Below are 13,766 nucleotides of genomic sequence, written 5' to 3' on the forward strand. Positions count from 1 at the left end.
TACAGAAAACTTGGAGGACAGAGAAGAGAAGGAAAGCCACTCACATCAGCATGCCGGCACCCTAATTCAATGTTTTTGTTTTCGTTTTTAAAGTCTTTATTGAATTTGTTACAATATTGCTTCTGGGTTTTTTTATGTTTTGGTTTCTTGGCCCCTAGGCCCCTTAACTCTCAGGTAAGAACTCAGGGATAGAATCCAAACCCCCTGCATTAAGAAGCAAAGTCTTAACCACTGGGCTGCCAGGGAAGTCCCTAATTCAACATTTTTATAACAGTTTTATTGAGCTAGAACTCACACGCCATAAAGTTCACCCTCTGGAAGTGTATACTTCAGTGGGCTTCAGTACATTCACCGACTCAGGCCACCATCACCACCACCTATTTCCAGAACATCCTCACCACCCTAAAAAGAAACCGTTTCCCATCCCCTTCACCAACTGCCCTTTCTCTGCATACACTGTCCTGGACATTGCATACAAGTGGAATCATATAATGCATGGCCTTTTGTGTCCAGCCTCTGGAACTATGAGAAAATCAATGCTGTTGTTTAAGCCTCCCAGCCTGTGGTACTTTATTACGGCAGCCCTATGAGACACCACGTTTCAGGCCCCGATGTGCAGGTTAAAAGGAGGACTATTATCCCCATTTTACAGATGAGGAAGCTGAGGCTCAAAGTGAAGTCTGTCTGATTTCAAAGTTTTTGTTCTTTCCAGGAAGCATATGTTGTAATTGATTTTTAACTTCTGTGCAGCACCAGGGGTCAGGCAAAATACACAAATAAAAATTTTTGTTCCATTATTTAAAAACCCATATGTAGCTTCCAAATTCAAACTTCATTCATCTCAGAGGCATTTTTGAGGGAGGACAGAACACTGAGTGAGTCCGGTGCTCCACTCGCATGGTCCACTCTGAGCTTTACACACACCTGAGCGACGTGCACTTGTCACGATGGGGACGCGAGGCTCAGAGGCGGTAAGTGTGCACCCCAGCTCCATGTGTCTGGCGCTGAGCTCCGTCTGGCGGTTTCATTCCAGAACCAGCGGACCACACTCTGTGCCTCAGCTTCCCGCCGGGACCAGCAGGATGGACCCCACGATGGCGGCCAGCCCGCGGGGAGTGCCAAGCCAATCGCGGGAGTGCATCTTCTCAGAGCAGGAGCAGCCTCTGAGCACAGCCCTGGGCCCTCCGTGTGGGCCACGCGCCCCCGCCGGCCACCTTTCCATGCACAACCTCCCGCCCACAGCCCTCTGGCTCACAGCCAGCCAGGCCACGGGATATGGTCACGCTGACCCTGGGGAGGGGGTTGGAGGACAGAGCCAGGCCAAAATGCGGCAGCGCCCACAGGGGTGGGAATGCTGGAGGGGCCCCGTGCGCGCGGACTCAGCGGGGCAGGAGCAGGAGGCCGGAGCAGGCAGCCGCCAAGGGGCACGTGCAGGGGCCTCCCCAGGTGCCGTCGGGACCCCACGGGGCCTCATGCGGCCTGGTTCCCACAGGTGCCGCCACCCCAGCCTCTTCCAGCACTGGGAGGGGCCGTGCGGCCTGGCAGGGCCCAGCTCCCCAGCCACACTTCCAGCGCCCGGCCTGGCAGGACCAGGATGGAGGGCTGGGTAGGGGTGGGGGAGCGGCCTGGTGCTTGGGGTCTCCTGGAGAACCAGCGCCACGAAGTGCCCCTTCCCTCGCGCAAATTCACTAGGCATCAATCCAAAGTAACATAAAAATAATACAAATAAAAAGATACGGTGAAACCAAACCCAGGTTACTCCCACGGGATCCTGTTGCCTTCCTGAGGCCGCAGCCCAGGCACACCCTGGAGTCAGAACGGGGAGCACTCTGGGGGTGGGCGCAGCCAAACTGGGGCGAAGGCCCTCAGAGCACCGACACAGTGTGACGGTCCAGCGGTCCCTGGTGGCCCGCGCCCTCCCCTGGGGAGCGCCCCCAGCGGCTGCGCACAGCGCCCGCCTCCGGGCCCCTCCTCCGCCCTGGCCTCCCGCGCAGGGCTCTCTGCTCTGCCCCTCCCGCTCCTCCTGAGAGGCAGCCTCCAACGCCACCTCACTCAGACACGTCCCCGATCACAGAGCTGCCATGGTCCTCGCCCCAGGTGCCCCCACCACTCCCCGGGAACGTCCTTCAAGCGTCATCCTGGCCGAGACCCGACTGTGGAGGGAGCCTCGGAGCTGAGGGAGGGGTGCTTCGCGGGGCTGGCTCCCAACGCCCCGGGAGCCCCGGAAGGCAGAGCCATTCCCCTCTGCCCCCGCCCCGTCGCGGTCGGCTGGGGGCTCGGAAGCGCGGCCGGGGAGGGGCTCGCTTACGACACCTTCTCGGAGGGGAACTGGGTCACTATCAAAGTTTCAAATGCTGCACAGGCTGACCCAGCCCTGACCTCTAGGAACCTAAACCCCAGACACGCACGGACACGCGTGGACGCACAGGCAGCCGCAGCGCGGTCCGGGGACAGAACCCCTGCTCCCCGAGGAGGGCAGCGTGGGCACCCCAGGGCGCCGCGCCCAGCGAGGTGCAGCGGAAGAGCTCCACGCGCAGGAGCGGCTGTAAAGAGAGACCTGGGGTCGGATCCTGTTACACAAAAGCAGCTTCACAGAGCGCTACCCACACTCAGCAGCTGACGGGCTCTGCGGGGCCAGGGGACCTCGAACTTTATGGAGAGTAGACGTCTGTCCTGTCTGCACTGTCTACCTTCTCCAACGAGAACATGTACGTCCGTGGGTCTCACTTCACACACGCCTCCCTGCCTCAGGAGCAGGGGCTGTGGAGGCGGCCCTGCTGCGGGAAGCCCCTCCCCGCAAGGTGCTGCACCCCAGCCCACCCGCACGGGGCGGCCGGGAGGACCCTGCGCCTCCCTCAAAGGCAGCCCTCCGACCAGCACAGTGGGGCTGCGGGGGCCTCGCAGAGGCCAGACCCCAGAGGCTGGTCCTGTCTCCTGCCCCCTCCGTCCCACCCTCCGGGGGGCTCTGAGGCGGGTACTGGCCGTGGCTTCTCCCCAGGCCTATCAAAGTGTGAGACTGAAGCCCCCTCGGGACGTTCCCCCAAACAAGCACAGGCATTTGATGAAGTCCAACGACGTCTGATTAAGTTTGGGCTGAAAGGCTTGTTCCCACCAACTCCCTTCTTCCTGGCCAGCTCCTACCCATCCTTCTAAACCAGTCCCGGGGCACCTCTCAGGAACCCTCCTTCTGCTCTCCTCTGAGCCTCCCGAGGGGCCTGGCTCCCCGTCCATCTCTCTGTTCTATCACTGCCTCTAAAGCCCTCAGGCTAGGGGGCCCCCCTCTCCCATAAAGCAATTCTGTAACAGCGACCACCTTACAGCCTCAGCCAGCAAATAAGAAAGGCTGAGAAACGCATGCGCTACCCAGGACACGGGTGCTCCGCCTCCCTCCAGACACATGTGCTTCCCTGAGGTCGGGAACAGCCCTGAATCCGTGTGCGTGCTTCACAACACTCCCCCAGAACCACGCAACCTCCTCACACCCTTGAGGACGGCTACTAGCAAAAGATGAGAACATAACAAGTGTCGGCGAGGATGTGGAGAAACTGGAACCCTTGTGCACTGTGGATGGGGATGGAAAATGGGGCAGCCAGTATGGAAACATATGGAGGTTCCTAAAAAAATGAAAAATACAACTACCATGTGACCACATGACACAGCAATTCTACTGATGGGTACATACTTGACAGAGTTGAAGGCAGGGTCTCAGAGAGAGATCTGCGCGTCACGTTCAGAGCAGCACACTCACGACAGCCAAAGGTGGACCAACCCAGGCGTCCAAAGATGGGTGTGTGTGCACACAAAACACGGCCTGTACGTACAGGGGAGTGTTATTCGGCCCTGAAGAGAATGGAGATTCTTTTCACCTGCTCCAACACAGGTGACCCTTAAAGATATTCTCCTGCGTGACATTAGCAAGTCACAAAAAGACAAACACTGTATGATTCCACTGATTTGAGGTCCCTGGAGTCATCAAATTCATACAGACAGAAAGTGGAAGGGTGGGTGCCAGGGGCTGGGGGACGGGGAAACAGGAGTTACTGTCTATTGGGGCAGAGTCAGTGTTGCCAGAAGAAGAGGGTTCTGGACAGGATGGTGGGGACGGCGGCACGACCAGGTGAGTGTACTGTATGCTGCGGGACTGGTCAGTGCAACATGGTGAAGGTGATGAATTGTACGTCCTGTATATTTTGCCACAATTTTTTTTTTTAAAGTTGTTCTGTGCCCTTGAGGCTGAATTACGGAGGCTAAAGGTCTGAAGAAAAACTAAAAGCTGCTTTGATTCAGGACTCAAGCTTCAGGAGTGGAAATGAACTTGTTCAACTTGCCCTTGTCACAGGAGCAAACGGGTCGGACGTGACCTTTCCAGAGTCACACAGCAAATCAGCAGCAGGGCGCCAGCCAGGCCCGGACCTCCTGAGTCCCGGGCCCCCTGAGTCCCGGCTGGGAGCAGCTCCTCTGTTCTGGATGGGAGCCAGAAACAGCAGGTAAAACAGAAGAGCGCGGAGGAGTTCACCAGCCGACTTTATCTACCACCAGAGGGGAGCAAAACAGCCCCCCGTGATTAGACCAAACGTGGTGACTTTCAAACAAAACAGAAGTTTTCATCTTCATGAGTCAGAGTCCTTCATGACTCGACGGACACCCCCCCCCCCCCCCCCCCCCCCCGCGGGCACAGGCATCCAAGCGCCGGCTGGGCTGAGGTCAGCGGAAAGCCGTGTGGGCCCTTCCCCAGCTGCACCGGGACTCACTGTGCACCCCGGTAAGGCCCCCCCGCGATAAGACACACGCACTGGATCCTTGGCCCCAGTCCCCGGCACACGGCTCCTAACACCCGGGGACCCTCCAGCGCCACCAGCGCCCGTGAGCCACGGAGACGACGGGGCCGCCGGCACAGCGGCACGGTGGGGCGGGATGCCAGAGAGATGGAAAACGAAGTAAGGTGTTCTCCCGTGTCTTGTGAGCTGTTCCAGCAAATTCTTGAACCTGAGGAGGGGGTCACACGAACCCCCAATGTGCAGCCAGGGGGTCAGCAGGGCTGGTGTCTGAATGGGGGTGGTCTCGTGGGGCGGAGCCCGTACCCCGTGGGGGCTGTGAGAACCCCAAGCGGACCGGTCAGAACTGAATTGGATTGGATAAGACTGGACGGGACTGGACTGAGGACACCAGGTGGTGATAGAACTGGCTGGGGCCAGGAAACCCCGCACATCTGGTGTCAGAGTGTCGTCAGGGTAGGGACGTCCCTGGCGTCCAGTGGTTAGGACTCCGCACTTCCACTGCAGGGGGCGCGGGTTCGACCCCTGGTCAGGGAACTAAGATCCCACAACGCAGCACCGTGAGGCCAAACGAAAAAGAAAAGAAGTGTCGTCGGGGTAGAAACAGCACAGACCCAGCCTCTCTGGGCCTCAGTGTCCTCGTCTGTAACAGTGAGGGGTTTGCACCAAATGCCACGAAGGCCCTTTCGGCGAGAATTCGGTGGTTCTTGGAATTGCTGGTTGAAGAGTCTGCGGAGTTGACGTGAGGGAGCCTCCTCTCTGGAGGCCACAGCAAACGCCGCCTTCCCAGCGAGCCGGGCCTCGTCTCCTGCCGGCTGTGTGCTCCTCCTCCTCCTCCTCCCCCTCCTCCCTCCACTGACAACGTTGCATCTCTCACTCCACTGACAACGCTGCCTTCGTGAGAAGGCCTGACTCTGGAGCCCACAGACCTGGCGCAGTCCCTGCTCTGCCACTTGGCATCCCAGACCTCCGGGAAGGACCCGCCCATGGAGCCTCAGCCTCCTTCTCTACCGGACACAAATGACACGCGTGACGCGAGTGACAGTGCCTGCCTTGCGAGGCTGCTGCCTGTGGGGCCCTCAACCGGCACCTGGTGAGGAGTCAGGCCGACGGGCACCTCCAGCATCACCCTGCCTGTCCCCAGGGCACGTGTCAGACTCTTCTGAGAATCAGGGCAGGACACCAAAGGCACAGGCGACAAGAGAAACAACGACACACCAGGCTTCACCGAAGGACCCACGCTGCAGAGTGAAAAAGCAATGCTTTCTCCTCCCCAGGAGAAAATCTAATATCTAATAAGAAAAATCTAATATCTAATAAGAGACTAATATCCAAAATACAGAGAATTCCTAAAACTCAACAACAAAACCAACCTGATTAAAAAATGTGCAAAGGATCTGAGTAGACATTTCTCCAAAGATATACAAATGCCCACTCAGCACATGAACTCTGACAACAGCGAGAGACCACGCCCCATCCACCAGGACGGCTACTATAAACAAATAAATAAATGACAAGTTTTGGTGAGAACGTGAAGAAACGGGAATCCCATGCGACTAGTGGGGATGTAAGATGTGCAGCCGCTGTGGAAAAGAGCATGGCGGGTCCCCCTCAAAATAATGAAAGCAGGACGACCACACGACCCAGCAATTCCACCTCTGAGATCAGGGACAGGAACACAAACATGGGATACCTGCACACCCACGTGTCACGAGAGCCCGAAGGTGGGAGCAACCCGTGTGTGCAAGACAGACGAACGGATGGCGAAACGTGATCTATCTGTACAAGGGGATGCCACGCAGCCTTGGAAAGAAAGAAGACTCTGACACCGGCTCCAACACGGGCGAGTCTTGAAGACATCCTGCTGAGTGAAACAAGCCGGTCGCGGAAGGACAGGCCCTCCTGACTCCACTCGTGCCAGTGCCTGGGGTGGCCCAACTCCCAGAGAGGACGCTGCGGGGAGGGGAGGAGTGTTTGATGGGGACAGAGTTTCAGTTTGGCAAGATGAGAAAGTTCTGGAAAGGGATGGTGGTGATGGTCGCACAACAAAGTGAACGTACTTAATGTCACTGAACGCTGTCAAACGGTCAGAATGGTAAGTTTTGTGCCATGTGTGTTTTTCTACAATTTTTAAAAAGTAAATAAACAGGTACAAATAAAAACAAGTGTCCTCACGGAAATACGGCAACATAATGACACATCTCGCTTTTGCCGCGTACCTCAGTGATCCTCTTAAGGGCCTGTAAGGAGTGACAGAGCAGAGCCCCTCCCCGAGTCTGGTCGGTGGCCCCACACGAGGGCAGCCACACGCAGACGCAGAGACGGGACAGACTCCAGCCCCAAACACAAGCGCCCATGGCAGAAGAGGACAAGCGGGCGAAGGGCACCCGGAAGGCTCTGGGCCTCACGACGGGTCCACGAAGGCCCCTTCCTGTCGGCAGGGCCGGGCCAGGTTTGCCGTCCACCAGGCAACAAGGCAAAGGCCTGGAGCTCGAGCCCTGGTATGGAGCACGGCTCAGCCCTGGGCGAGCGGCTCAACTCCTCTAAGCCTCCAGGTCCTCATCTGTAAAATGGACACGACACCCCGGCTTCATGGAGTTTCCCACGAAAAAAGGGTTAAACAAGATAACGTGTACAGCACTTCGCAGGGCGCCTGGCACGCCATGAAGGGCCAGTAAACGATAGCCATTATTTTTAGCTTTGAAAGATGCTTAAAAAATAATACTATTGCCAGCAAGGAACCCTGGCATGAGTAACTGCGCAGGGCAGAGTCTACCACGTGCTGTGACGGTCGCGGGGAAACAGAAGGTACGCATCCTGCCCTGAGGAAGATAAGGCAATAAACAGGACAGGACGCAAGACAAACAACAGGAAACAGCTCGGCAGGAGGAAGCAAGAGCACGTGCGCTGTGCTGGGGACCCACACTCTCTCTGGGAATCTTCACAAACCCTGCAGGGTGAGGGCAGAGCCGAGTCAATGACTCGGATAACACACACGGCGAGTTCAGAGAAGAGACCGCACCGCACACGGGGTGCTCTAGGAAGGGTGCCTGGGGGAGCAGCCGAGTGCTGAGGATCAGCAGGCTTGAGGACTGGAAGAAGATCAGAGATTCTCCTAGGTCAGGAGGGTCGCAGGGAGCACTGAAACAGACACCGAGTCCGAAGCTGGTGTTTAACAGGCTCCTCTTCTGGCCACAACAAGCTGAGTCACCATAAAAAAGTCTGAACCTTATTTCTATCTTTTCAGACTAGCAGGTTAGCCTAAACATTCTGAGTGACTTACCTGCTAGGTCAAGAGCAACAATGCTTAATGAATGTCCCTCTGGGCACTGTGTTTATACCTCCTTCCTCACCTGACATCCACGCCCCCAGAAAGCAGGCCTATTACACAGAAATATGCTAAGAGAGCTGACACTAGGCTGTGTCTCAAGGCTTGAGCAAACAGAGAGTGAAATACACAAGCATTCTACTCATTCCACTTATTCTGTGAAAGGAGAAGAGTCTCACAGAGTTCCTAAGAAAGCCCAAGACGGTGACTCCTCCCGTGTCTGTGTGTATATTTCCAGCTCTCCACAGGGGTCTAAACTGCTTCTTAAAAACACAGTTCTATGGGGCCTGCTAACAGCCCCGCCGCGCCCTCTAAGCAGGACAGCCCTCGGCCAAGGCCAGCGAGCCTCTCGGCTCCCGTCCTGGCGTGGAGAGCAGGGGCACGGGTAGCGTCCAGGCGGTTAAGGGCAGATGCTTCAGAACCCCACACCTCGTCCCGTGCTCTGTCCACCCGCCTCGGCGCCCCTCGTCTCTGCTGGGGGCTCCCAGGGAGACCCCGACCCCGGGCCTTGGAGAACTGGCGCCACACGTGCGGACTCCCTCGTCGGACCCCCGCCCTGCACACATGGGGGGCTTTGGCGGCTGCCGAGGGGAAATCTCCCTGCCCCTGTAATCACAGCTGTGCCGCTCCCCTCCCTAAGGTTATCCATGGCTCCCCAGTGCCACCAACGAAAGAGTCCAGACCACACAGCCAACACTCGAAGCCTCATCAGCCAGGCCTGGCACCTGTCCACCTGGCCTCCCACTGCTCCCCAGGCTGGCGTTACACCCCACCCCTCCACACCCAGCCTTCGCTCAGAGTGCCCTCCGAGCCTCCTCTCCTCTCCCACGTGAGACCATCCCACCCCGAGTGCCGGGTTCCTCCTGCCCCCGAGGTGTCCCTCCTCACCCGCCCCGCCCCCCAGGGCAGCAGCCTTGGAGCCGGAACGCTGGGTTCCAACTCCAGCTCCCTGGCTGCTGGTCGTGTGACCCCCTCACTGCCTCGGGGTCCCCGTCTGCAAAGTGGAGATAAAACATCGCCTCGCTCACAGTGCTGTTACAACACAGAAAGAAAGGGCTGCACGAGGCACAGGGCACCTCCTGCAGGCTCCGGCACACGGGGCTGCAGCACTGAACGCTGAGGGGCACAGCCTGGGACCAGCATTACTGCTGCGGGAGGCAGCCCCTCTGTCCTCCGTCTCCCTGCTCCACTCATCTGTCTGACCTCGTGCCGACACCTTCTGTCCTATCCGATTCAGGGCCCTGTCTGAGCCCCCTTACTAGGCTGAATGTCCTGCTCAGTGTTTAGCGTGGTGTGTAAGAGAGGCGACAGCCACGGAACACACGAAGCTCCAGGAAGCAGCTCCGACCCTGCGCCACCCCATCCACGGGCACACACCCTGCAGCAGAGAGGAGCTGGTCCTCCTGCGCCCGCCCACCCCACAGTGCTCTGGTCAGAATTAACTAACTACTCTCCCATCTTCTCAGCTAAGCGAGTCCAAACTTTACTCTTGGAAAAGGAAGATCTGAAAACGCTTTCTGGCCAACACAGAGCGCTGTGCGCACCTGCAGAGCGCCGTGGGCCTGGCTCGGGGACTCCCCACACGTGATGGCACTAGGACAGGACCACTTGAAACCTGCTTCAGAAGAGGGGAGCAGGCAGCACGAGGAAGCGCTCTGTCTCCCTCCACACTCCTCGGCCCCGCGCACTGAGGCTCGTCCTGGCTCTGAGCTGTGCCCTCCACTCGGGAACCACCTTCCAGGACCCCGGGCCGCATGGATGCAGGCAAGGCACGGTCACCACGTCTGACGGGGCTTAGCCGGCAGCTCGTGATGGGCAGACCACGTGTTTGGCCAAACAGCAAACAGCACCGGGAAGCATGGGTGAGGCCAGGCACGAGGCAGGGAAATCGTGGCTTTGCCGACCCCGACTGTGAGCCCCAGGCTCTGTGGCTCCGGACACCTTGGCGGGTGTGTTACCGGTACCGCTGCGGAAGGCCCCTCAGGGCAGCTCTTTAATATCCGTATCCCGGGGCCTGTATCAAAACGCCTGCTGAACTGGACAGCTGGGATGATTTGGGTACCAGCCCCAAGCAGCCGCTGAGCGAGGAAAACGCGGTCCAGAGAGACCAACCGTTGAAGTCAGCCAAAGAACGTGGCCTTCGATGCCGCCCACCCCGGACAGCGCTCCATCCTCGGCCCAAACCCGACGTGCCCCCGTTCCCCGCAGCCACCTCTGCTCCACGGGGGGCCAGAGAGGTGCCCGCACGCCCTGCCCGCCTCCTCCACCCGTCCCCAGGCACCCACGGCCTCTTCTCTGCCCCGGCCGTTCCCGCCCATCCTCGCCAACGGCCCTCAGGCTCCAAGACGCGGCCCAGGCGCCAGCTCCTCCGAGTGCGAGGGCCTCCGGACAGCACGCAGCCCCCACGGGGCCTTCTCTGCGCCACCCCCGCCCCACGCGTCTCTGTTTCCCCTGCTGCCCCCACCCCGCCCTGAGCAGCAGAACAGCTATCAGGCCCCGCTCCCTCTGCCCAGCGGGGCCGCGGGCGCCCCGGCTCCGCGCGGGAAGGGCCACGAGCGCTGCGCCCGGCGGCTGTGCGCGGTGCCCGCGGGCTCTGCGGCGGCCGCCGCCTCATCTCCGCGCCCCGCCCCCGCCCCCCGCCCTGCGAAGAGACGCTGACCAGGCGGGTGCGGGGAGAGCCGCCCCCACGCTCCGCCGCCACCGCGCAGAAGACGCGTCAGGACCGCACTCCGGCCTCGAACCAGCGAGCGCAGCGGAGCTGTGGGATGGATGCCCGAGGCCCTGCCTGCTGGCTAACGGGCGACGGCGGCGGCGCTCCACCCTCTCCGCGGTCAAGGGTCTCGTCGACGGACGGCGGACGGGGGCCTGTCCCCAGATGGGCGCGGGGTCCCACACGGCCTCTCCGGGTCGGGGCGCATCCGCCTCCCCGCCCCCACGCAAACCGCGGCCCCCCGGCGCAGCTGGGCAACGCGGAGCTCCGCTCAGGCTTCCCCGGAGCAGCGCCAGGCTCCCGCCGGCTGCTCGGTATCCGCACCTCCCTCTCGTCTGCGTATTTAAAGCCCCCTTTCCCTTACACCCCTCGGCGGCATTTCATAGGCAGTGGCAGAGCCTCCCGCTGCAAAGGCGACGGAAAAGAAAAACCAAAAGGCGTCCCCCTCAAGTTCACGGGCTGCCTCCCAGAGCCGCCTGGAATGCAACACCCAACTGAGAAGCGAGTTTCTGGAGCACGGGTGCCGTGGAAGAGCCCCCGAGGGAGAAGAAAGGGGCGGGAACCTCAAGAGGGCTGGGAAAGGGCTCTGCGGGGCCGGTGGCCGTCACCCCTCATCCGAGACCCTGCGCCGCAGGGACCAGACAGGCTCCCACACGCCGGGCGGCCGACGGGGGCGGCCTCGACGGCCGCACAGCCCCCGCTGCAGGCTGAAAGGGTGACAGACGAAGCAGCAGCCCCACAGCTCACCGCGGCCCAATCCCGCCGGGCCCCGGAAGGCTCCGGCGGTCCCTGCTGCGAGGGCCGTCCCGCCGGTCCTTCCGCCCCCGGGGGGCAGCCGGCTTTAAGAGAAGCCGAGCGATGTTCCCGACCGTCCCCAGCCGCGCGGGCTGCCGCTTCAGGAAGCACGCTCCCCGGGGCGGGCCCGCCGGGGTCCCTCCGCCGCGCCTCGGGCCCCTCCGGCCCGCCCGCCCTCCGCCACCGACGGCCGCAGCGCCGCGGCCTCAGCACCCCGCCTCCGACCGACGGGACGGCACAGGGCTCCCCGGCCGGGGCTGCGCTCGCGGGCCGCCCCCGCCCCGGCGCCGCCGGCGTCCCCAGGGGCGCGCCCTGCCTCCCGCTCCCCGCCGAGGGCGGCTCCGCCGGGCGGGCCCGAGGCTGGCGCCCGCGGGGGCCCGGCGGCCGGGCGGGGGCTGAGGGCTGGGCCCCGCCGCGCAGGGACGCGCGGGGCACCGCCCGGGCCCCGGGGCGCCGCCGCGGGGGCCTTACCGAGGCACTGCCCCACCGGCGTGCTGAACGGGTTCCCCAGCAGGAACTCCATCTTGGGCGCGCGTCCCCAGCCGGCTCTCCGCGTCCCCCGCCGCGCTCGCCGCCTGACGGACGCTCGCCCGCGCCCCACCCCCGGGAACGCCCGTGCCCGCCCCTGGCCCCGCCCCGCAGGCCCCTATTGGGAGACGACTGCCCTGCCCTCTTCCGATTGGCCGCCACACCTCCCTCCGCCAGGTCCCGCCCACCGGCGGTGTCCGATTGGGCGGGGCGGCGAGCTAGGGCACAGGAATTCCGTCACCTCCCCTGGCCCGCCTCCCAACCAGAGTCTGCGTATTTTGATTCACTTATGTATTGGTCAATCGAGTGAGTCCTTACTGTTATTGGGCAAGATTCGAGTCAGTCACTCAGGTAGGGGCAGGGAAGGAGCGGGGCTAGGAAGGTCCCCGCCCACACGAAGTGCTGATTGGACAAGCATTTGTTTTCTCCACGGCTGGTTGGTGCTGGGGGGCTATCCCCGCCCAGAAATGTGATCACGTGGCCGTCAACTTTCACCCGGGATGTCTACTCCGCGACTTCCCCCTAGCAACGGAGTGCGGCACTTGATTCCCCTAGCAACCGGGCTCAGCGACGGGGACCCGGCGGCGGAAGGTGTCAGAGACGCTGAGAGCCCGGGCCCAAGAGGCTGCGGGAGGACTTGAGCTTTTCCCCGAGGAGCCCGGCGGCCGCCCTCACCTGGGGGAGAGCGCGCAGGCCCCCTGGCAGCCCCCCGGGCCGCACGCCGGTCCAGGCCTTCAGGCCTCGTGGGGAGAGAAGCTGAGGAAGCGTTTCCGCCCCGCGCAGACCCCAAAGAGACCTTTGAGGTCTCACCCTGGGCCTCCGGGCCAGCGAGAGGTACCCGGCCCACCGATGCCGCTTCGGGAGGGCATCACTGACCCCCTGTCCGACCTCTCAACTGCTAGGAACCTGTTCCTCTCAGTTAGACCCAGCCTTCCTCTTGGTGAAGGGTTTCGCCTTGGAGTGTGGATGCCCGAGTCCACGTCTGCCCCTTGTCAGCAGCTCCCTTCCCGGACCTCAGTTTCCCTGTCTGGGAAATCAGGGCATTAGGGCTTCCTTCTGGAATGGCTCCGGGAGCGGACCCGTCATTTGATCACGCACCTGCTCTAGGGCAGAGTGAGCTCTCAGTAAAGGGCGGGTTTTCGCTCATGAATTCACGGCCGACAGGGGCTGTATTTTCCGGGTCCAGTTGATCCCAGGTTCTCCTTTCACAGGACAATTCAGGATCGGGTTCTCTGTGAAGAGGTGTAAGGCTCTCGCTGCTTTCCCTGCCCACCAGGACGCGGCTGTCAGGCAAGCCAACAGCAGCCCCGGCTGGGAGGTGGATTACTGATGAAACCCTCGTGGGGCGGGGTGTTGGGGTTTGGGCCCCCACCCGGAACAGCTGTGAGAAGCCGTGTGAACTGTGACCGGGATCCACAGCGCGCCTGGGCACGGTGCTTAAGAAAACGCCCCCGGAGGCCTGTCCTCCTGCCTCTGCCGTGCTAGACGCGTCAGCGTGGCCATGCTACCTGAGCTGTCTAACCTGCTTCCCTTCTCTTCCCTGAACACTGCAGGGAATCTGTCCCTCACATAAACTAAGTCCCTGGATGTCTCTCACATCCACATCTTGCCTCCCCCCCGTCACCTCTCG

General features: G+C 61.2%; 1 protein-coding gene across 18 annotated transcripts in view; it reads right to left on the reverse strand.

Moving 5' to 3' along the window:
- The window catches only part of TOM1L2 (target of myb1 like 2 membrane trafficking protein), a 74,131-nt gene extending 61,951 nt beyond the window's left edge, over positions 1-12,180 (reverse strand). For 17 of the 18 annotated variants that reach the window (XR_009049926.1, XR_009049925.1, XM_057714590.1 and 14 more), the window contains exon 1: positions 12,080-12,180. Coding sequence is in view for 15 of the 18 variants with exons in the window: in XM_057714590.1 (XP_057570573.1) it covers positions 12,080-12,131 (52 nt within the window). In the remaining 3 variants the exon portion in view is untranslated. The remainder of the gene's footprint in view (positions 1-12,079) is intronic. The other variant, XM_057714593.1, reaches the window with a different exon arrangement.
- Between the last annotated feature and the right edge of the window lie 1,586 nt (positions 12,181-13,766).

Source organism: Hippopotamus amphibius, chromosome 17, assembly GCF_030028045.1.
Source record: "Hippopotamus amphibius kiboko isolate mHipAmp2 chromosome 17, mHipAmp2.hap2, whole genome shotgun sequence".
Classification (NCBI taxonomy): domain Eukaryota; kingdom Metazoa; phylum Chordata; class Mammalia; order Artiodactyla; family Hippopotamidae; genus Hippopotamus; species Hippopotamus amphibius.